At 38.9% G+C, this 25,655-nt stretch overlaps 1 protein-coding gene across 2 annotated transcripts in view; it reads left to right on the forward strand.

Moving 5' to 3' along the window:
- Positions 1-25,655, forward strand: part of nfatc1 (nuclear factor of activated T cells 1) — a 249,402-nt gene that overhangs the window by 49,511 nt on the left and 174,236 nt on the right. For both annotated transcript variants that reach the window (XM_048530056.2, XM_059645959.1), the window contains exons 4-6: positions 1,093-1,295; positions 6,390-6,562; positions 14,054-14,194. In XM_048530056.2, coding sequence (XP_048386013.1) covers positions 1,093-1,295; positions 6,390-6,562; positions 14,054-14,194 — 517 coding nt within the window. The remainder of the gene's footprint in view (positions 1-1,092; positions 1,296-6,389; positions 6,563-14,053; positions 14,195-25,655) is intronic.

The raw sequence follows: 25,655 nt of genomic DNA on the forward strand, positions 1-25,655 counted from the left end.
TGAAGTGGGTCAGCAAGAAAAAAAGAATTGCACTTATTTGCTGTTTCTCAAGGACATTTAGGAATGGGCAATAAATGCTGCTCCTGCTAGTGATGCTCATGCTGGAGAATCAATTTCTCTTTTAAAATATACTTTGAACCTTGGGCAGATTTACTGCCATGTAAACATTTCAACTTTGTCACTCAATGATTTATTTATGGCAACAATGTTCAATTATTGACTTGTTTGTCAGAAAACATAAATATTTAAGGATGATGGGGACTTTAAAAAAAGGTTTACAATTATATAATGCCTTCCATGATTGGCAGAGGGCCCATACTGTATTTCCTTCAAATGCAGTAATTTTTGAAGTTATACTATAGGAAGTATGGCAGCCAATTTGTGTGCAGCAAGCTCCCATAGTTGGAGAATGAGAGAATCTGTTTTGATGAAATGAAATCAATTGGCAAGGACAGCAGGGATAACTCCCCTTCCTCTTCATTGAAATAATGCCATAGATCTTTTGCATCTACCTGCTTGCCAAATATGACCTTCATTTAACATCTTATTAAAACAACAATATCTCTGATGCTGTAATGCTCCCTTGATCCTGCACAGGGCATGCCAGTCTGGATTGTTTAGCTCAATTCTGAGAGCGGGACTTGAACCCATAACCTTCTAACTCAGTGGTGAGAGTGCTACCACTGAATCATAGCTAACAATTTATAGTGCCTTAACCTGGTTTCCAACAACTTTATAGGCATTGCATGTTGGAATTAATAGACAAGAATGAGGTTGTAGGAGGACCATCTTTTGAAGAGATTCATGAAACCAGTCTTTGTGTTTCTTTTTCTAACCTTTGAAAAACTACACCACAGCAGCCTCAAAGAAGTGTCTGGAATTACAAATTAATAGTGTTTGGCAACATTTACTCTGATGAAAAATGGACTAAATACACTTTTTTATGTTGTGATTACTGAAGTATGTAACATATTTAGCAGCTGTCAATAATTTTCTTGCCTGGATTTGGCACCAGTCTATATTTTTAAAAAATGGTCTTTAATACCGTATGTTATATAATGTCGACCGAGACTGTTTCTGTTTTATTGCCAGCTCCATGGTTATATGGAAAGTGAACCACTCACTTTACAGCTGTTCATTGGGACAGCAGATGATCGTCTGTTGCGACCCCATGCTTTCTACCAGGTCCATCGAATCACTGGGAAGACAGTTTCCACAAGCAGCCATGAAACCATCATCAACAACACCAAGGTGCTGGAGATTCCACTGTTACCAGAAAACAACATGAGAGCAAAGTAAGCCTGCTTTCAAGTGTCTCTACTTTTATTTTGGAAAAACGGTTCCTCTGTTCACTGCTTTTACCATGACCTGAGAAGCCATTGTGAAGCAAAATGCTCATGGAGTCTTTTAAACTAATTTTTCTTTCCCTAATGCCATGTTGTATCATTTGCAGATTCTCATTGCCACAGAAGTAGACCTTGTCAATTAACTGAGAATATTTTACAAAGATGACTGAATACTTTTACATCTACGGTATAAATTAATGCAGAAGCCATTAGTTGCAATATGAAGATATTCTGTAGTTATTAGGAAGCATTTGGAATGATGTGGAATATTGTGTACTATGTGTATGAATTTGGAATTAGTACCGAGGTTGTCATTATTTTCTTTACATGCTTTTTGAGCTTTTTTATAGATGACAGGTAGAAAAGCATCCCATCGTGACTACAGTTTACATGTCAATCATGGCTTAGTGGTAGCATGCTTGCCTTGCAGTCAGAAGTTTGTAGGTTCAACTTCAACTCTGGAGTCTTGTGCACAAAATCTAGACTGACACTTCATTGTGGCACTGTTGAGGGGGCAGCATATCTTTTGGTCAAGGTTTTAAGCCAAAACCCTGTTAGCCCTCTTAATTGTATGTAAAAATTCCACAACATTACTTTGATGAAGAGCAAGCAATTTCAAACGAGCCAGTCGATACTAATCTCTCAACCAGCATCACTAAAAACAAATTACCTGGTCACTGCGCCATTACTGTTTGTGTGTGCTTAGCATCACCAAATTATCTGCCATGTTTCCTACATTGTAATGGTGACTACACTTTAGCACATCCTGAAATTTTGGAAGGTGCTAGCAAAATGCAAGATTTTCTTTTATCCAGGTAATTCAATATCATGTGCCAGGAAAATAAGTTGCCTGCTTCTGAGATGCAAAAGCTTAATGTGTTGATTAAAAATGACTTCTTCTGTTAACTTAGGGGAGAGGCTGCATGTTTAAAGTAAATGGCTTAGCACTGTTGCTCACTGGTATCCCCCACAAAATATAGGGTGCACTATTACAAAAGATGAATGCTTTTGTTTCTAGTTTTAATTTATGTTAGAGTATGATGCCAAAATCAAGCTTGTTAAAAGTGGTCATGTGTTAAAAGAAAATCTCTTTGGGTTTTTGTTGAAATAATTAGAATGTTCTATGTTGTGTCTGAACTTCTTCCATTACTTTAATGTTCCAGTGAAATAATTTCATTGAGTTCTTTTTAGTCCTGTAACTAATTTTCTTGCCGTAGTCGTACTAGTTACACAAATCCATGTACATTTGCCCTGCAAATGTACTGCTGGTGGCCCTTCTGTACAAAACATAGGACAAGCCTTTACCCTAGCAAAGAATCATAGAATTTTACAGTACAAATGTAGGCCATTTGCCCCAATCATGTCTGTACCCACATCCAAAAAAGCTACCCAGCTAGTCCCATTATCCAGCCCTATCTTCGCAGCCTTCTAACTTCCAAACTTCCAAATATATATCCAGCTCTCTTTGAAACCTTGCATGCAACGTGCCTCCACCACAGTCCCAGGCAGTGCATTCCAAATCTGAACAGCTGTCTGAGTAAAGAAGTTTCTCTCAATCTCACTCCTGGATTCTCTTGGTGACAATCTTGAAATTGTGACCTATAGTTACTGACATACCAACCAGCAGAAACAGAATAACCTTCTTTACCCTCTTAGAATTGTTCATAATTTTGAAATCTTCATTAAGGTCACTTCTTATTCTTCTCTGCTCCAAGAAGAATAAATACAGTCTCTGTAATCTTTCCTTGTATCTAAAATCCCTCATTCCTGTTATCATTCCAGTAAATCTCTTTTGTGCTGTCTCCAGGGTTTTAATATCCTTACTTAAAAAACTGAACACAATTCTCCATTGTCATTATTTTCTGATTTGATAAAGGCAGATGCAAAGTACTCATTTAGTATCTATGCCATATCCTTTGCTTCAGTGAGCAGTTTGCCCTGCTTGTTCCTTATAAGCGTCACTGTAACCCTTGTTAATCATCTGGTATTAATATGTTTGAAGAACATTTTACTGTTCATTTTAGTGCAGTCTGCCATCTTTCCTGATGCTTCCTCTTAGCCTTCCTTACGGCCTTAACTTCTCTCCTGCATTATTGTTGGTAATGTTGTACTGAATCAGCAAACTGATGTTAGGCTGAAACCTTTGTTTTATTCATTTGTGGGATGTGAGTATCGCTGGCTGGCCAGCATTTCTTGCCTATCCCCAGTTGCCCTTGAGAAGGCGGTGGTGAGTTGCCTTTTTGAATCGCTGCAGTCCTCCAGCTGTGGGTTGACCCATAATGCCATTAGGGAAGGAATTCCAGGTTTTTGACTCAGTGACAGTGAAGGAATGGCAATATATTTCCAAGCCAGGATGGTGAGTGACTTGGAGAAGAACTTGGACGTGGTGGTGTTTCCATATGTCTGCTGTCCTTGTCCTTCTGGATGGAAGTGGTCGTGGGTTTGGGAGGTACTGTCTGAGGATCTTTGGTGAATTTCTGCACTGCATCTTGTAGATAGTACATACTGCTGCTACTGTGCATCGGAGGTGGAGGGAGTGAATGCTTGTATGAGTGCCAGTCAAGTGGACTGCTTTGTCCTGGATGGTGTCAAGCTTCTTCAGTGTTGTTGGGGCTGCACTCATCCAGGCAAGTTGGGGGTATTCCATCAGACTCCTGACTTGTGCCTTGTAGACAGTGGACAGGCTTAGAAGAGTCAGGAGGTGAGTTACTTGCTGCAGTATTCCCAACTTCTGGCCTGCTCTTGTAGACATGCTGTTAATGTGGTGAGTCCAGTTGAGTTTCTGGTCAATGGTAACCCTCAGAATGTTGATAGTGGAGGATTCAGTGATAGTAACATCATTGAATGTCAGGGGTTGGTGGTCAGATTGTATCTTAATGGTGATGGTCATACCCTGGCATTTGTGTGGCATAAATGCCACTTGCCACTTATCAGCCCAACCCTGGATATTGTCCAGATCTTGTTGCATGTGAACATGAACTGAGTCACTATTTGAGGAGTCACGAATGGTGCTGAACATTGTACAATCATCGGTGAACATCCTTATGATGGAGGGAAGGTCATTGATGAAGCAGTTGAAGATAGTTGGACCTAGGACACTACCCTGAGGAACTCCTGCAGAGATGTCCTGGAGCTGAGATGATTGACCTCCCACAATCATGACCATCTTCCTATGTGTCAGGTATGACTCCAACCACCGGAGAGTTTGCCCTCTGATACCCATTGATTCCAGTTCTGATTCCAGTTTTGCCAAGGCTGCTTGATGCCACACTTGATCGAATGCAGACTTGATATCAAGGGCTGTCACTCTCACCTCACCTCTGGAATTCAGCTCTTTTGTCCATGTTTGAACCAAAACTGTAATGAGATCAGGAGCTGAGTGGCCCTGGTGGAATCCAAACTGGGTGTCGCTGAGCAGATTATTTCTGAGCAAGTGCTGCTTGATAGCACTGTTGATGGCACTTGCCATCACTTAAGTAGGCAGAAGTAGGAAAATATGCACAATTTCTGCAAGTCGTTAAACTGTGCATATTTTGCCATTATTCTTGTGTCACTTACAGGAGGAGCACAATAATTGATTATTATTACAATAAGAAGATTAATGGATGATTTGAATGAAGTGGTCAAAGACAACAGTTAGAGTTGATGGAGGGAAACTATTTTCACTGAATGGGAGTGTAAGAAAGTGTGATGAAGGGTCTAGGCCCGAAACGTCAGCTTTTGTGCTCCTGAGATGCTGCTTGGCCTGCTGTGTTCATCCAGCTTCACACTTTATTATCTTGGATTCTCCAGCATCTGCAGTTCCCATTACCAGTGTAAGAAAGTTGTATGTTTTATATATCCTAGTTCAATATGGAGATGAGATTAGTTTCCATGTGCGTAGAAACGCTATTCACAGTGTTCTATGCAGTGCTTTATATGTCTTTTGTATGGTTTTAACACCGCCTTCCATCTTTTTTACAGCTTTGTTTACTTTTCTCAGAGTCCACACCCAGGTTTAAGCAATTAAGCACAGCGAATGCCAGTACTAAACAGACTCCATAATCAAACAGATCATGGAAAACAACAAGGACCACGGGATATAGTCTAAAAATTAAAGCCAGACCTTTCAGGAATAAAATAAGGAAACATTTAGGAGTATTCACCACAAATAGTAATTGATGATAGGTTAACAGTAAATTTTGAACCTGAGATTGATAAATTTTTGTTATCTACAGTTATAGAGAAGCATGATTAAAACTGGGTTACATGATGTTGTATCACACATCTGCCATGATGTCACTGAATGGAGGCAGGCTTGAGGAGCTACCAGTTTACTCCTGTTCTCTACACAAAATAGCAAATGCCACCATCACCAAGATTTTATGCAATTATCACACTTTTCCTTCCTGGAAATGGGTGTAGAAATTTTCAATGTACTGGAACTTCACGGTGACGCTCAGGCTTCTGAAACCTCTCTTCAAACAACATTTGTTTGTTTTATAGATAGTAGGAACTGCAGATGCTGGAGGATCTGAGGTAACAGGGAATAGAGCTGAATAAACACAGCAGGCCAAGCAGCATCAGAGGAGCAGGAAGGCTGACGTTTTGGGCCCCGAAACGTCAGCCTTCCTGCTCCTCTGATGCTGCTTGGCCTTCTGTGTTTATCCAGCTGTATACCTTGTTATCTCTTTCTTTGTTTTATGTTCTATTTTGGCACAATTTACCTGTGCATTATGTGAATGAGTTCAGTTCTAGCTGCTTTGCTAGTATTGTGCCTTATGTACTTCCCTTTACTTCAGTTGGCCTAATTCAAAATTTTTTAAATGTCAGTCTGCTCTCTAGGTATTATTATACCATGTTGCCAGCATTTTCGAAATGAATTTTCTCTGAATGGTTTATGTATGGTCTTACAAAAAGGCCACAAATTGTATCAGTAAAGCTATCTATTATTTAAAGGATGGACATTATTTACACGTTGCAGCCAGGTGATAAAGAATTCAAATCCTGTCATTTTTACTTGCTGGAAAAGTGTCCTTATAATTTTTTTTTGTCATCCAACAGTATTGATTGTGCTGGAATACTGAAACTTAGGAATTCTGATATTGAGCTGAGGAAAGGTGAAACTGACATTGGAAGGAAGAATACAAGAGTGAGACTGGTCTTTCGTGTACATATTCCACAACCTAATGGTAGAACTATTTCGCTGCAGGTCTCATCAAACCCAATTGAGTGCTGTAAGTATAATTCACGTCCTGATTTAGACAAATTGAAGTGGTGGTGGTATTGCGATAATGTCACTGAATTAATAATCCAGATCCCCATGCTAATATCCTGGAGATGTGTTCAAATCCCACCATGGCAGATAGTGTAATTTATGTTCAATAAATATTGAGTTTTTGTTTTAAATTCTAGGCTAAGGGTGACCATGCAACCAATGTCAATTGCCTTAAAAACCCATTAGCTTCACTAACATCTGTTTTGGGAAGGAAATCTGCCATCCTTACCTGGTCTGGCCTGTCTGTGACTCCAGATCCACAGCAATCTGATTGACTCTTAGCTGCTGTATGAAGTGGCCAAGAGAGCTATTTAGTTCTAGTACCAATACGGTAGAATATTAAATGTTCACCTTTCCAGTAACACCCTCATTCCATAAATTAATAAACCAAAAATTAAATGAGAATTCTTCTAAATGCCTACCATAACAGTAGATGGGATAATTTCATTGCTCTCACCGCAAGACTAAGTCCTGATGAGTCCAGACCAAAAACAATGCTGTAACATTGCAGCATTAACCTTTCGACTTTTGAGCATGGATTTCCACTTAGAACATGGAATCTGTGCACTTTTTTGGTTTGCTGACAGCCTCTCTCAAACAGAGGGATTTGGCATTCACTCAGTTACATCATATAATAGCATTACAAGATTGTGAGCTTTGCAAAGCTCACTGACATCTTTTATGGAAAGAAATCTGCTATCCTTGCCTAGCCTGGCCTGTGTGTGTATCTGGATTCACAGTAAATCACTCAGTTTAAGGGCAGTTAGCAATGGGCAACTAATGCTGTCTTTGCCAGTGATGTCCACATACCAGGATAGAAAACGAAAGCTGCCAATAGTTATGTCGAAGCAAAATAAATTGCAGTTAAATATTTTTGTTTGATGTCTGTGTAGAGTTTGTACACTAATACTTTAGAAAGTATGAGAAAATATGCATAACTAAAAGTTTTTTGTATATGCTGTTCTAATAGCATTGCTTGTAGTGAGACTTGTCACCTTACCACTTCCTCCAGACTGATTGGTGAAATTCTGCTAACAGCTGTATGTGTATAATACCACCATGGTGCATTATATTCTGCACAGCACATGATACTACATTCATGAAGGAAGTTGGTTGTCTGCATTTTCTTCATATAAGAGTTACTGATACAAAAGAAACTCTGAGCAGGACTGTGTCACAAGCACCAACATTAACATTGTTCATTTCCAAAGACTTGCCTGAGCACCGCACAGCTTTAGTTTTAAATTTGTCTTTCTCTTTCAATGTTGTTCTTCTCTGAAAGTCTACTGCAATCTTCTCCAAATTGTATATTCTGCATTTATGAACCTGGAATCATTATGACTTAAAGCACCCATAACTGGATCTGTTCTGTTGGCATGGGTTTCACTTGAATCATGCTGCAATGTATTACAACTGGTCTCGATTTGAATCAGTACTAACTCATGATAAAATCTTCAGCGTAACTGATGGATGTACCTCAGCACCAAACCAGGCAACAAACCATCAGGAAAACTAAATCTTCTAAATTTTCTTGTAGCAATAGTGGGGAAAGAAAGGTAGTGTTATTGTGAAGAAACATTTGCGAAATGTTGAGCAGGGTGTAGAAGTCTTTGCTTTTTTCACTGAGTTACATGTTAGTTTGCCTTACATTTAACACTGTGTTGTAGATGTCTATGACTTGATGTAGGCATGCTTGCTTTTTGTGTTGTCTCTGGTACTGATGAATAGCATCCACTGAATCAAATATTAGCCAGAATTGTTTTTCAGTGGTTTGTCTGAGTGCACTATTCCAGAAGATGGTAGAATTAACCCTGTATTGTTCATACCATCAGTTCATACAACAGGTTTTCAAACAATACATACACAACCTCTAATCATGTATAGCCTGTCTTCAATCAGTGCTTCTCTGACTCTCTTCATGCACAATTTTGCACAACATACCCTGATTTTATTTGATACGAGAAACCCAAAATTTTATATATCATATAGCAATTTAATCTCTTGACAATTTTAGTGAAGGGTAGTGTGTGACTCATAGGAACATGGATTCACATTCAAAACTGTGGTCGGAAAGTAAGTTATGAAGAGAGTGCAAAGCTAATGTGCAGACGGAAAAAGTAATCCAAAAGGCTAATTGTGTGTTAGTCTTTACCTCAATGTAATTAGAATAAAAGAAAATGAAGAAATGATACTTCAGTTACAAAGAATCTTGGTCATGCACCATCTGGAGCACTGTGTTCAGTTTTGAAGACCAACAACCAAAGAGGCAAAAATCATCTTAAGAGACCACATCAAATATTCACCAGAATTTTACCAGGACTTAAGAGGACAGCTCGAGGACAGACCGCATCAACTTGGTTGGCATAGACTCAGTACAATCATACCTGTCTAAATTTTTTGCTGTGAGAGAAAGGGGTTTCAATTCATGAGGCAGTGGCATTAATATTGTGGGGGAGTATCTGTGGAACTATACCTGTTGAGGATGGGTTACACTTGAATTGTGCTGAGACCGTTGTCTTGTGAGTCAGATATTCATATTGAATTTTATATTTGTCTTCGTGGTAGAAAACAGTAAAAGTATCCCGAAACTAGTAGGATGTCAAGAGACAAAAGGACGGGAGGAACGTAAATCAGTCACTGAGTGGAAAAGTATCTGGTAATCAAATGGTCTAGCTGACCAGACCTTGGGACCTGATGGCTATGGGGTATAACATGGGAAAATGTGGTATTACGGATAGAAAAATATAACATATAAATGGAAAACAGCTATCGAATGCTGCAGTGCATATGCATCTGGGTGTCTTGAATGCTTAAAATTTAATATGGAGGTAAAACAAGTAGTTGGGGAGGCGATGGCCTAGTGGTTTTATTGCTGGATTGTTAATCCAGACACCCAGATAATGATCTGGGGACCTGGGTTCAAAACCTACCTTGGCAGATGGTGAAATTTGAATTCAATAAATATCTGGAATTAAGGATCTAGTGATGAACATGAATCCATTGCTAATTATCAGGAAAAACCCATCTGGTTCACTGATGACCTTTAGGGAAGGAAACTGCCATCCTTGCCTGGCCTGGCGTACATGTGCCTCCAGACCCACAGCAATGTGGTTGACTCTTAACTGCCCTGTGGGCAATTAGGGATGGGCAATAAATGCTGTGTAGCCAGCGACATCCTCATTCCATGAATGAATAAAGAAAAAAAAAGTTAAAAAGATAAATGGAACATTGGTCTTTGTTTAAAAGAGGGGTAATGTATAAAAAAAGGTAAGTCTTGTTATAACTGTGCGCATTTGTGATGAGAGTATACCTAGAGTACCGTGTACAATTTTATTCTCCTTATTTAAGGAGGGATATACTTCCATTGGAGACAGCTCAAAGACCATTCACTTGATTTATTTCTGGGATGCAGTGAATGTCTTCTGAGGAAAGATTGAACCAGTTGGGCTTATGCTTGTTGGAGTTCATAAGAATGAAAAGTTAATTTATTGAAGCATGTAAGGTTTAGAGGGGTGTTGACATAGTAAATGCTGAAGGTGTTTTCCCTTTGTGACAGAGTATTGAACAGGTGGGATAGTTTCAAAATAAGTTGAGGCAGAAATTAGGACAAATTTCTTCTTGGAGACGTCTGAAACTTTGGCATTCAGTAACATGTCAAATTAAACATATTCAGAGCTAAGTTAGACAGATTTTTGATCCATAAGAGAGGCGAAGGTGATGGGGACAGTTAGGAAATCGGAATTAAGTCCATAATCAGATCAGCCATGGAATTATTGAATGGAGGTGCAAGCACAAAGGGTACTGTGGCTTACTTCGCCTACTTTTTAATGTTCTGTTCTCATTAAGGGTTTAAACTTAAAAAATGAGGGGTAGGGTTTTTAGGTGTTGGGGAAATTTAAAAAAGTTAATGAGAAAGGTAAAGGACAAGCATAGGGTTGTGATATGGTTCATGATAGCCATTGTATACTAGGTAGGGAAAGAGTCTGCAAACACATTTGTGCACCAGGAGATAGTGTCAGAGTAGGAAAAAATGGTGATAAGTGAAAGTCAAAGGTTTGCTATCTGAATGCATGCGGCATTTAGAACAAGTTGGGTGAATTGATGGCACAAAGGGAAATAAATGGGTATGATCCAATTACCGTGACAGAAATATGGTACCCAAGACTGGGATGTAAATATTCAGGTGTGCTAGATATTCCCAAGTGATTGGCAAAAGGAAAAATGAGGTTGGATAGCTTTTTTTTAGCAAAGAATGGGATCAACACGTTAGTGAGTATTAGCTCAGAAGATTACGTTGCAGAATCAGTTTTTAGATGGAGCTAAGATTAGGAAGGGACAAAATCTTTGATGGAATATATATAAAGAAATGATGGTGGCTTTAAGAAAAGTACTATAATCGTGGGCATCTTTAATAGTCTTGAGATTGGTTAGCCTTGAGAATAAGTGCATTTGGAACAGTTTCTTAGAATGACAAAATATAGAACCAACTAGGGAACAGGCTATTTTAGACCTGGTATGTGTAACAATGTGTTATTAATTAATGATCTCATGGTAAAGGAATCTCTAGGGAAGCGTGAAAATAACAAGATAGAAATATCATCCAGTTTGTGGGTGACAAATCTGGATCTGAAGCTATTGACGATAAGGCAATTGCAAAAGTATGGTGACAGAATTGGCTTAAGTTGTATTTGGAAAACAGATTAAAAGTTGAAGACAGTATGTGAACAGTGATGGACATTTCAGGAGATATTTAAAGAAAGTCTCTGAGAAAGGTGAATAGTCCATGACCAACTAAAAAACTTTAGGACTGTATCAAATTGAAAGAACATGCATATAATGTGTGAGCATTCGTGGTAGGCCAGAAGATTCAGAAAGAGACATGGTTGACATGGACCTCAGCAGAACTTCATCATCTAAGCCCCAGTTCTGTGTATTGCCCACACTATAGATATGGAGCCAATTTGTCCAGCCTCTCATAGGACAACCTTCTCATCCCAGGGACCAATGTAATGAAAATCCACCTCCAAGACCGGAAGTATATCTTTCACTAAATATGGAGACCAAAATTACACCCAGTGTCCCAGGTGTTGTTTTACCACAGTCTGGTAAAATTGTAATAAGTCACCGCTACTCTTTTGCTCCATACAGTCTTGCACCAAAGGTCAGCATGCTGTTTGCTTGCTGTTGTTTATGGGATAAAAAGGTTAATACTGATTTGAGTGCCATAAGCACCACCCTCTGTAGTGATGTCACAAGGAGTGATGGGGAAAGTGAATATGGATCTTGAAGGAATGAAACCTGAGAGCAGATCCCCCTAGAAATTGTTGTAAGAATGTATGCCATTTCCTTGTAACATTTAAGTAGTTGCTGAGATGCAATAAACTATATCTTATTTTTGTCAAATATTGTACTAGTTAGGTCAGAAGCAGGTAGTGGAAGAACTTAGACTAGAAATTGTTGGTGGAGGTATGTACACTTTGGTGTTTAGTTTCACCGCACTGTTGTTTGCTATAACTGGGTGCCAATCTTTTGTGTTCCTTGTACAAATATTTCCAAGTTTCTTGGTACATCTTTAAACAACTCTAATAAATTTGTTAAACAAATTTAACAAAAACCATGTTCTGATCAAACTATGCTTTCCTAAATACATGTTTAAGACTCCCTTAATAATACGTTCCACCACTTTCCCAATGACTGATGTTGGTTAGCTGTACTGTAGTTCCTTTGTTTTTTTTCTCTCTCTCTCTTTCTTGCAAACTTCTAAAGTGCTGGGATGTTCCAATATTTGAAGAATTTTGGAAGAATTGTGACCAGCATGTCCACTTCTCCGCAGCTATTACTTTAGAATCCAAGGATGTAGGCCATCAAGTCCTGGAGGTTTGTCAAATCTTAGTTCCTTGAGTTGTTCCAGTACTTTTTCTCTGCACTTTGGAGGGGCCATGAACCAAGAGTTCAAGAAACTGTTTGGATCCCATGAAAATTGTGTCAGTCCATGAGATATGTTCCATCTCGGTTAAACTGGACAAGTGGCAATGCAGGGCTCAGGCTCACTACCACATCCTTATCTCAGGCTAGTGAAAATAGAATTTGGGATGGGAATCCCAGAATCAACCCAACTCTGAAACTCTTGGGTTGAAGCATTCTTAGGATTTGAGGGGATTGTGTGCAATTTTATTTGACGTGTTTAAAAATATTAAAATGAGCATCTCAGCAATTGTTCTTGTTACTCAATTTTCTTCTCCTGTTATCTTGGCCTGGTACTGGTCTTGACTGTTTAAGGACTGGTGGACTATAACAACAGTCAACAGTCTCAAAGCACACCTTTGACTTGAACTCTACTGATGTTTAAAATGCTCTATTCTTGCAAATTGTATGTAATCTGCCAGGCTGAAGTCCCTTTTACTTTGTTAAGTCTAGATCTGCTTGCTGTCCATTCCTGTCCAAAGTCATCAATTTTGCACATATCTTTGTGTAGTTTAGGAACTTGCAGAGACTTTACTCCTCCCAGTTAGTTAAAATAGTGACGAACAAGGAACCTAAAAGCAATTCTTGTGGAATATCACCAATAACCACTGTTAATACAGAAATCACTCCTATTAGTAATAACTTTCTGCCAATGAAAATTCAAGCAATTCCTCAGTCAAGCCAAATTTTTACTAACAATCTTGTAGGACCATATTTCGTATTGTGTGAAAACTCTATTTTAACAAAAAATGCCTTTGTTCATCCAGTTTATTTAAGTGACTTGATGTATTTTAGTACTACATAAGATTAACAAAATCCCAGAGAAGCTTTGCAGTCTCCCTATGGAATTATTACGAATGAATTCCATGTGGAATTTCAGCCCTAGCGTCAATTCTGTGAAGCAAAGTTTGCAGCAAGACTGAAATGTAAGCAACAAAGGATTGAATACTTTTGTCCTTCACGTGTGAATCTTGGACAATTTTGCAGTTCAGTAGCAGAGCGCTGATATTAGGTATTTTGTCGGGATGCACTTAAATTGGGTGCTACTCAATGATGCCACTCAAACTGTTTGATTGAAAAGGATTGCACTGTTGGTGGGAGAAGGCAGTATGGGACTAAGGGAGTTATAATTCTCTGACTCACAAACTTTTCACATTTACAGGTACTTGTACAATAATTCAAGAAGTAGAAATACATCTATTTAAGGTGGTCATAAGGCTGTTATCTAAAATAAGTCTTAGATAACACTTTAAACTGAAAGTAAAACATAAGCACTTTACATCCTTTTTTTACTTCAGCTACTGGATTGGAAACTGTGCTTTATACTGATGAAATTTTAATTTTAGTTTTCCTCAAATGATTGAATTAATGCATTAGCAATTGCAAAGTTTTGTTACATGCTAATTAATAAATATTGTAAAATGAACTTGATCCAAGAAATGATTGCTGAGTGTACTTGATTGATAATTTATTCCTTTGCTCTCAGCCCAAAGATCTGCACAGGAATTGCCACTGATAGAAAAGCAAAGCATTGACAGATATCCTGTGATTGGTGGAAAGATGATGATTTTAAGTGGTCACAACTTCCTCGCAGAGTCAAAGGTCATCTTTGTGGAAAAGGCAGCAGGTACGTTGAATGATACTTAGCGTGCTATCTGTGGCAGGAAGAAAACTCATTGAGCTAAATTAGCATTTTAGTCAAGAAATAAAGTCTTTCTGCAAAGAAAGGGGTTAATTTAACTGGATTGTCGCTTTCACACTTTCCTTTATAACTACATTCTTCTGCTGGTTTGTGTTTTACATTTTCAGAATACTTTGGCTGACCTATTCTTTTTCCCTTTTCTAATTTATAAGAAGAATCCCTGCAAGATTTTTGGAAAGTGAAATTTATGACTCGAGTTAGAAATATTTAAATAAAACATTGAGTTGTCAATAGTAGAAAAGAGTATACCTGCTTCCCTGAATTCTAGGGACAATGTATAAATATTTTACTGAAGGCCAAAGGGACCAGTCATGGTATAAAATAATATGTTACTGATTAAGGTCTGAAGATCCAGTAATAGAAAAAAAACGAGGACATTCTATTTATACAGCTGTTTTATGAATACTTTTAAATTGGCAATTGGCTTATGTATGTATCTACTTTTACATTTGTAAGCTTCTGTAGGTATGAATTCACAAATAGAACATTGAGCAATTTTAAGTGTATTTTTGTAGACGTTTGTTTAAAAACTTAACCTTGCTCCCTTTTAGCTAATGTTTTTATCGTAGAAATTAGCACTTTGAACATTTTTTGTCCAAATTTATAATAGTTTCTACTTATCTAATGTACATTATTGGGAAACTGATATTTTACATTTGCTTAAGGTGCATAGGCAGAAGAAAAATTCTATAAGGTCTTTCATGACTTTAGGATATCACATAGTGCTTCACAGCCAATGAAATACTTTTGAAGTGTAGTCATTATTATAACATAGGGAAACGTGGCAGTTCATTTGTACGTCGAGCTCTCTCAAGCTGTAATTAAATAAATGAACAGACCATCTGTTTTCATCATTTTGGGTGAATGATAAATGTGGGCTTGGATTTTGGGAGAAATCCCGTGCTCTTCTTTCAGAATTGCCATGGGATCTTATGAGTCCAGCTGACAGGGCAGACAGAGCCTCTGCTTAACGCCTCGTCCAAAAAGTGTCACCTCCAACAGTATACCAGTGCTTCAGCAGTAGTGATGTATTGGCCTAGATTATGATCTCATGTGCCTGGACTGAAGCTTAAACCATGAACCCATAACGCAAGAGTGCTGTCAATGCAGTAAAGAATCACTGTCCAAAAGCATGGCATTCTCTGATAATGGTAACTGAATGGTATTCCTGTACAACATGCTTGCAATGAAGTATGGAAGTAAGTGTACTTAATCGGCTTTTTCTCCCAGCAAGGACAGCTTCCTATTAGTCTGGAAGCCGACCAAATATACTTACTTTCGGAGCTCCGTTGTGATCATGGTCTGTGGAATTCCAGCTGGCTGACACTTTCGCAATTTTGAGTTCTTACAGCTTTTTCTATACCTTTACAGAGGAATTGTTCAAAATAAAGATTTACAAATGAACACATCACATGAATTAAAAAGTCATCACTTATATGTTAATCTAAGTTCCATGTATGCATTTTAATAAATGCTAAACAAAGTAACTAACACGAACTGAGACCAAGATAATTGTGAATGATATTTGATAGACCACCTGGAGAACATCAAATTAATTCTGTCAGAAGGTGCTCTTACCCTGGGCTAAAGCTCAGTTTTGATTGCAAGGGCGATTGAGTTGGAACCAGACAAAAGGTTTGTCATAACACAGACATTTTTCTTTTGTGCAGTTGGAGTCTCAGTGCGTATTTTATGAAAAAGTTCATACTAGATGGAAATTTTTCAAATGACTATTCCTCAACAGTGACAGTGTTAGAATTTATGAGTCATAAGCATGACCTGAATGAAAGGAACCTCTTTTAAGGGTTATTGTTTTGGAGGGTTTCCCTGATGCTGGCACAAATGATAAATTCCACAGCTGCCTGTGGAAACCTTCTGAACTACGAGCCATCAATTGAACATCTTAGTACACATCCACTTCAGAAACCTTTTAGTACAATTTGACGTTATGTCTGACATGCTTGAGTCTAGGCGACTTCACATTTTTTGGACGCAAGTTAGTCAACATTACTTATTGTGCCTGTGAGGATCAGGAGATTTTGTTTTCCTACAAATGACGCAGGGCAAGGGGAACTTTCCCATGGAAGGTAATTTTTTAGGCAAGAAATGGTTAGACAGGTCATTGCAAATTGTGAAGAAATTATTTTTCTCTGTAAATGCTTAACCAGGTTTAGTGTATTAGATAACATGTATGAAATCATTCACTACCCTTCCTGTCCTTATATCTTGGCCATTTAATCCACTGAAAATTGGCAGTTTTGCAACAGATGTTTCCCTCACAAGACGCGACCCAGTTGTGACAGTCTTATCTAAACAATGGATGCTAAATTCCAATTTAACAACTTGTACTATCAAGAGAATCATTGTCAGTACAGGTGTAAGTGGATTTGCCAACACAATGGGATTGTTCAGAAGCCTTCAATAATTGAAGGTTAATACCCAGTACGCTTCAAGAAGCCTGGCAAGAACAATGTAGAAGCATGAAGAAAAGTCATTTTCTTTTGAAAACATTTGGCTTATTATTAATAAATATTTCAAAAGTTGAGGCTGGGACTAAATGGTGTTTGACAGATAGCCAAGCATTTTCTAATCCAGTAACAAAGAGCCTTAGTTGTTTTTCAGCTGGTGTGGGAAGGCAGGGCCTGTGAGGATTGACAGGTCAGATCACAAATGAGGAGACAGGGTGGGTGGGTGGCGGAGACAGGACAGGTTGCAGGTGAAAGTTCACATGATTAAATTTCCAGGAATACATGCAATAAGAGTTTGCAACATTAGATGTGTTCTAAACTGTTCATTAAAAATTGATTTTCAGTAAACTCCTTCAATGAAATGTTTTCACATGGTATTAAAGTCACAGGTGGTGTTCAATGTTGCTTCAATTCCTTTCAGATTAATTTGAAGTGGCCAATACCTCCATGTTTTCTTTGATAAATTTCTAGTCTTTGCTACCAAATAGGTAACTGATAGATAATTGTAGCTTATTTTGTTTCAAATAACTTCCATAATTGCTCTTCAATATCTCCCTCCCTTCCCCTTTCTCTTTTGCTTCCCCCCCCACCTTTTCCAGCAGCTAATTTCAGCTAAACAAAAGGTTCCGGATATTAAAATTATATAATTTTCTCCTTCTACCGGCTGTTCTCTGATTTTGCTTCCTGGTAAAGCAATGCTTCAGTTTTAAAATTCTCATCTTTGTTTTCAACCCACTCTGTGACCTCACCCCTGCCTACTTTTGTGACCTCCAAGAGTTTGATGTTCTGCTTCTTTTGATCAGTTGAACATCCCTAAGTTTAATCACTTAATGATTGGTAGCTGTACCTTCTGCTGCCAAGGTCCCAGGCTCTGGAACTGCCTTCCTAATTCTCTCTGTAGCAGTCTACCTCTCATGTTGCTACTTTAAAACATTTCTTAAGGTCTATTGATTTGGCCAAGCTTTTATTCACATGCAGATATACTCATATATGCCTGTGCAGTATTTTGTTTAATTGTGTGTGCATATTAAATTGCAATCATCCATTTCAAAACAAAACGACACATGGCTTTCAACAATTTATCAGCGATTCAGTAACTATGAGGAATAGTTATATAGTAACAATACCTTGGGACAGTAAAGGTGCTATATAAATGCAAGTTGTTGCATCAGTTGCATAAGTGACTAAAGAGCAAAGAACTAGCTGTGGACTGCAGACTTACAATGGCGATATTTTTATCAAGATTTCTGAGGGCATAATGTGATACAAAAAGGTATCCTGTATGACAGTAAGATACTTAAGCAGTCAGGTATTGAGAAGAAAAATTTTCTTTCCTGCAGGATAATTTTCCACTCCCCCTCTCCACCACTTCTTCCATTGCTTTCTTTTAAATTTAACAATGTAAACCTGCAAAACATGTTTACCCAAAGAGGCTAATGCAATTGTCTAAGGTTTCCCTCTTGGAGGATATCCCAGTGCGTGGGAGTTGAGATTTCCCTCATGGCTCTCCAGACGTAACATGAGGAATTGTCTGCCCCTTCTGTCTGATGCATAACAACTTCTGTTTCTGTGTTTCTGAAAATGAAGTGCTACTGGCTATTAATGATTTGTCTTTTCCACTCTGAGACATTAGCCAAGAACTTGCTCAAGAGCTTTAACTAATGTATAACTATTCCTCATAGTTGCTAAATTGCTGATAATTTGTTGAAAGCCATGTGTAGTTTCATTCTGAAATTAATGGTTATAATTTAAAGCTCTGGCAAGTCATGTTTTTCACATTCTGATTGGACTATATTGTATATTTTCACTCTGCATTTTATTACCCGGCTATAAGGAGTCCGCATGATTCACAAGATACCTCTGAAAACAGCTGATGCTCTCTGCATTAATGTAAAGCAAGTGCCCATGCCTAAATATTGCCTCAAATTTCACGGTCAATGGTAAAGGAACAGCATTTACTTTCATAATGCTTATGCTACGCATAGACTTTTCATTGGTTTTTTAGTGATAAATTAGGGTATTTAGAGATTCTGTTTTCAATACTACCCCGCTAAAAGGGATCAGTGCTGTGTGAAAGCAAGGCCAGCAGCATGCCTTTTCAACCGATCAGATTAAGGAATTCTCATTGAGACATGCAGAGACTAAACTAGGAAATGCAAGTGAAAATATTGTATTCGATGTAAAATCATGCACAAAAAATGAATACAAAGTGAGTACCAGGAAGATGGCATGCAATGAAAACGAAAGAATAATAAACTGAAAATATAGTGATTGTAAAGAAATCAGCCAGGTGGACATGACGGAATATGATTTCCCTGATTGGATCAGATTAACAGACCCAATAAGGGAGCCCTGGCTAACATATAAACAGGAGTCAGACATCCTGTTCAGTCTGAGAGCTGGTTCTGAGGGAGTTGGATCAGTGTTAAGGTCTCTCCATGTCTAAATAAAGGATAACTCAGTGACAGGATACTGTGGAGTTATTCCATTGGTGATGAGAGAAAAGCACACTCCTGAAGAAATTCACTTGTGACAGGGGTCTCGGAATTAGGGTAAGCATTTTTGGCATCATGCCATTATTTGGGAAGCAGGACTCATTCGATCCTGCTTCCAAAGCCTAGGCCCTGTATATAGAAAGAATGCACTCTTTTATACAGGCAAATAACAATCGGGCAAATGAAAAGCAATGAGTAATTCTCCTGGCAGCTTGAGGACCTGCAGTTTTTTCAGTTATTAAGAGCCTAACTTTCACTGAGCTACCAGATATGAAAACCTTTCAAGAGTTGACAGATTTATTTAAGAAATACTATGACTCCAAGCCTGCTCTGATTCTGAGATGCTATCTGTTTACTCAGCAATTTGAGAACTGGGGGATCCATGTTGTGATTTTTGTCTAAATTAAGATGACTGGCAGAGGCATGAGACTTTGTTTTAAACCAATTATGAAGGGAATAGATAAGGTGGAGGCAGGGAGATTGTTTCCGCTAGCAGGTGAAACTAGGACTAGAGGGCATCGCCTCAAAATAAAGGGAAGCAGATGTAGGACTGAGGTCAGGAGGAATTTTCTTCACCCAAAGGGTTGTGAATCTGTGGAATTCCCTGCCCAGTGAAGCGGTTGATGCTACCTCACTGAAAGTTTTTAAGGCAAGGCTAGATAAATTTTTGAACAGTAAAGGAATTAAGGGTTATGGTGAGTGGGTGAGTAAGTGGAGCTGAGTCTCAAAAAAAATCAGCCATGATCTTATTAAATGGCGGGGCAGGCTCAAGGGACCAGATGACCTACTCCTGCTCCTAGTTCTTATGTTCTTAATGAGATTGCTGAGAGACTGTTTGGTATGTGGGATTCTTGATGCAACTGTTCAAAAACACCCACCAGCCCAAGCCCAACTGGACTTCAAGCAGGCTTTATCATCGGAAAATGTGGCAAGTGGAGCATATGAATTACAGGTTATTTTGATGGAAGTGGATACCCTTGCCATGCCGACTGACCTTGGGGAACACCACTTGAGTGAAGGAATTACAACGCTTCACTCAGGACATAACCCAAACAGAGGGACTCTAGGTCAGCCTGCAGCAAAATCCCAGAACAAAGCCAAGCCTTGGCGAAATGGTTAAAATTTTCCTCAGGATCTGGGCTGGCAAGACATTGTAGTTGCTGTCGTATGCAGATTCAAGGCAGCAAAAGAGAACTGATAGGCCAGTATCCAGTAGAGTGTACACCCTGGAAAGTCTACCTACATCTGGTTTGGAACAGTTAAATCAGTTAGCAACATTAAAATCACAACTAATCAAAATAAATATCTAGTTAAGTGGTCACTCAGTTTTAATGGAGGTCAATTCTGGTGCAACTGTTTCAGTGATTGCAGAATCAGTCTTTAACAAAATTTGCTCTAGACTCCAACCCTTAAGTTTGCACGAGACCTTGGCTAGACTGAGAACTTATACTCGGGAACCTTTACAGTTTAATAGTAGAACTTTGCTTCTGGTCTTTATGAGAATCGTTTGGTTCAGTCACCACTGATTGTATTAAAAGGCTTTGGCGCAATCTTGATGAGGTGAAATTGGATGAGGATGATCCACTTAGATTGGCTCAACATTTTTTGACTGGAAAATGTCTGCTTGAGTGAAATCATAATTAAATACCTGAAAGTTTTTCAGGAAGGTCGAGGGACAATCAAAGGAGCCAAGGCCACCTTGTGTGTTGACCAGGAAACAGTTCCACAATTTTGCAATGCCTGCCTCGTTCCATTTGCATAATGGGCAAAATTAAAGGCAAAAATCAGAAAGCTGGAAAGCAAAAGAATCATCAAACCAGTCCAGTTTTTTGGTCCAAACTGGTCATATTCGTTGTGAAACCGGACAGGACAATTTGCCTTTATGGGATTTGAAACAAACGATAAACCACTTTTTGCAGCTGGATGGAGACCCAGTGTCTTGCAAAGCTGGCAGGGGCTCTTCTTCATGAAGTTGAACATGAGCCATACGTACTTGCAGTTGCGGTTAGATGAAAATCCCCAGAAATATGATACAGTTAATATTCAGGAGAGTTTTTAGCACTAAGCGAGATTGCCATTTGGGATGGCGTCAGTCAGTCTGTGCAATTTTCAGCGCGGTCAATGGAGAACATTTTACAGGGTTTACTCTGGTCACCATTTATTTAGATGACATGCTAATAACAGGGAACACCAATATGGAGAACTTAGAGAACTTGGACATAGTCCTTAGACATTTCTCCCAGGACGGCGTATGCCATAGAAGGGAAAAATATGTGTTGCAGGCACCCCCAAGTGACCTACTTGGGCTACAGAATTGACACCATTTGGAGCATAAAATGAGGGCAATCAAAGTTGCCTTGGTTCTCGCATCAGTTCTGGTATTTAGGTCGTTTCTTGGGCTGGTGAATTATTACAGAGAGTTCGTACATAATCTTATATCCATCCCAGAACCCTTACATGTAAGGACAGCTCCATACCATCCATCATACAATGGCCAGGCAGTAAGAGCAGTCCAAACATTGAAGGCAGGCTTTAAAAAAAACAGCCTATAGCTTCACTCGATACCAAACTGACCCAGTTCCTATTTGATCATGGGAGCATCCCTCCTTCAACTACAGAGATCGTTCCAGCAGTGTTGCTAATGGGGAGAAGTCACTGCACCGGGTTATATCTGATCTTCCCACCCTGGAGTGTGAGGGTGAAATGGCATCAGAACCTCAAGACTCCGCTAAGCAAGAGAGACAGTTTACTTCAGAGGACGGATTTTGGTTTACAGACCATGGGAATGGACCTGCCTGAGTAAGAGGATGGTCGATGTGAGCTGAGGACCAGCAATGAATAAAGGTTGGGTAGGTGTGATGGTCCCGAAAAAGCACGTAAGGCCATAAGACAGTTGCAAACTCTAAAAAGGTGCAGGAGTAAAACGTGCCCGGCTTCTCGACTGCATTTCTGACTCTTCCAGGTCCCGTGGTTTCTCCCTGTCCATCAAGCATTGAAGATACCTCGGAATCTGAGATGGGCACAGTGGATGTTGCCACCTTGTTGCATTTGCTGCCTGAAGAGGAGAATGAATTTCTTCTGCGATGCTCCTGGTACAAGAAGGGGAGCTGCTGTACATTACAAGCTGCCTGTATCTGAGGCAGAGTTGGAGGAACCTGACCCAGTGATAAAATGCATTAGGAGGAGCTAATAAAAAACAGAACTGGCCTATGTCTTCGCACTCAGAGGGGGAGCGATGTAGTGATTGCAATGAGGTCAGCTAGGTGCACCTTATAGAATATGAGTTCCCTGATTGGAGTTGTTAATCAGGTCCACCCATGGAGCCCTGGCTGATGGGTTTAAGCAGGAATGTCACTCTGAGAGCTGGCTGTGAGGAAGCTGATCAGTGTCAAGGACTCTCCACATGTAAATAAAGGGTGGTTTGGTGATGGGATACCAACCTCTGTGGAGTTATTTCAGGAACAATACTTATAATCTGAAGGAATGAGACTTCATACTTGTCGAATTAAATTTGAAATGAATGCAAAGTTTTATTTTAATTCAGTCTGGGACTTGGGTGTCACTGGCTGGTCAGCATTTATTGCCCAGGCATAATTGCCCTTGAGAAGGTGGTGGTAAGCTACATTCCTGAACCACTGCAGTCCAAATGCTGTAGGTTGACCCACAATGCCCTTTGAGAGGAGATGCCAGGATTTTAACCCAGTGACCATGAAAGGTTGTTTGCCAGTAATTAAGATATAACACACTGTCAAAAATTGACGTAAACTTGAAGCATGTCATAATATTTTCTGGTATGCTGTAAGGGAAATGGTGAAGTAGAATTGCAACAGTGTATCCTGTCATAAATTTTCCTGTTGAGTCCCTTTTTTTGTGATGCCATTATGCTGAAGAGTGCAGAAGTGCTGGGTAAATGAAACAGCAGGTTTCCTATTTGTTTGTTTAACTGTATATGTTGCAACTGCTGGTGGGCTCACCATTAACATTGATGCTGAATCCAAATGACTACTTTCATTAGTGGTCAATGAGCGCTGTTCATGCGGTTTCTGAACCTACAGATGAATGAACAATAAATATACCTTGGATGGAGATAGAGCAAAGTGCCCTCGTTTTATATTTACCTTTAACTGCTTTAGTTAAGGAATTTAGAGATTCTGAATTATCTTCATTCACTTGAAGCCTCTTTGAGTGGATTTTTGATTTTTTTTGGGATGTTGAGGCTTTCAAATTTCAACAAATATTAAGAAGCAAACTCAATTAAATTGAGTCCGTAGAATTGCTCATTATTACTTCAACTTCCTCCACTGGTGCAATGTAAATGGTCATCCATGGTGATACTACTATCCATGGCAGGGGGTAGATTTTTAAGTAATTTCTGTATCAATCACACTTGGGGACCACACTGCTGTGTGTGGTTGACTTCACGCACGCAATTTATATTTGTAATCTTCTACCAGTCATTGCATTTTGCTGGAGAAATCATCTTTTTTTTCAATCAGGAGACATTGCTGCTGTTTTGGCCATGAATTTTCTTTGCTGTCATTTATAAAGATTTGTTTTAAGTAGATTTGTAAGCTTTGTTATAGTTCAGTTTATAGACTGTGATTGCTGTCGAGCAAACAGTTTAATTGAACTCTTTTGCATGCTAATAGATGTTGTTTGCTGAAAAATACAATTTTATTGAGTGTCATGCCATAGATATTACCCTGCCTTCAACTCATGAGGCAACCCAGTGGGTGTGATTCAGGGCAGCTTTTGGCTTGTCTATTGAATTTCGAATGCCATTTCTCTTCCTCTGTTCTCTCAGCCCATACTTAGTCACCCCGTTGCCTTCGAACTAACATTGGCTCATTTTTACTCTCTCCACCGCTCTCGCCCATGTTTTCAATCTCATGTATAAACCCCTCACTGCCATATCCCACCTATTTTCTGAAACATTCTCACCTCCTCTAGAGTTTTCCAGTCCCTTGACTCTAGCATCCCATCTTCTATCTGTAGGTGGTCAATTAACTCAGTTAGCTGGACAACTGGTTTGCTTTGCAGGGTTACTATGAAGGACTCTCCTTTTCAATCTCTTCCCTTGGTTGATGCATAGTTATCCTTAGGTTAAAGCACCACCTGTCTCACTCTAATGAGAGAATCCTGATGGTCCTGTAGGACTATGGAAACTTTGCCTTTAACGTCTTGAGTGGAAGAGCATTTTGCTGTGTTTGCTCTGCACTTTGGGACTTATTTATTCAAACATTTAAAAAATTGTTCTCCAAATGTATCTTTTCCCTCTTTGTTTTCCCTGCCACCACCAAGGAGGGCAACACCTAACCCCTCATTTCACCATGAATTTGCTCACTGCATCAATGCGTAGTTTGTTGCCATTGAGGTTAAAATAAAATAAACTGAAGAGTAATCATGGTAACATTTGAGAGCTCTAGTATGAACAGACTTGGACATTATTCTCCATTTTTCTAATATGTGTTGTTGACATCATGCTGGGCAGAAATTAAGACATTAATGTATGTGTGAAGGTTGGCACGCTTTTAGTTTTAACAAATAAATTCACCAATGATGATTGAAAGTCCATGTAGCAATTGCATCATTTAAATATTTCCAGCAGGTTTCAAACGCAGTTAGGAATTTTCCATCGGGAAATATTGTTACAGGCATTAAATTTATATTTAATATATTTTATTGAATTCTACAAAGTATTTATGCTCTTATTTATGTCTTGGGAGAGAAAATTGAACATCTTAAGCAGTTAGACTTTTCACTAATTCTAGTTCAACATCCTGACTACCATAAAATTCACATTCATTGGTTAATTAGGAACTACTTAGATAGGTTTTTTGAGATGTTTCTGGCAGTACAAATTGCACCAATTTGTCTCTGGGTGAACTGTACACAAAACATTTACAAAGCGTGAATGCATAGACACTAATTTTCAGCCCATGAGAGAAGTGGATTATTCTATCTCTGAAGGAATTAAAAAAACAGTTTTAGAAATTAATAATACTTGGAAATGAATGAACTGGGCTACTGCTGTAAGGTGCACAAGACCATTCGGACCAATATGTGTCATTCATAAGGTTTACTGCTTTTTTATCAATGCTACAGGCCTGTGCAACTGTTTTGAGTTTATTATTTACAGGCGTAAGAAGAGGAGCAGAATCACTTTTTAAAAAAAGTTTTGTTTTCCTCCCCAGCCACCACACAGTCACCCAAAAGATGCTTAAGCAAATCCCAGCTAAGTCTTACCATACAATGTATTGCTGGTCTTTCTAGCTAGAACTTCCCATTAGTGGCTGTGAACCATCATCTCTTTTGATAATTGGCCCTAAGTGGGGGGGACAGGTAATATCTGCCTTGAGGACTAGTGTCTTTTGAAGTCACTAAGCCTTTTTTTTGTGTGTATATCCTTAACTCAAAAAAAAG

This window comes from Stegostoma tigrinum, chromosome 5 (assembly GCF_030684315.1).
Source record: "Stegostoma tigrinum isolate sSteTig4 chromosome 5, sSteTig4.hap1, whole genome shotgun sequence".
In the NCBI taxonomy this organism is placed as follows: Eukaryota; Metazoa; Chordata; class Chondrichthyes; order Orectolobiformes; family Stegostomatidae; genus Stegostoma; species Stegostoma tigrinum.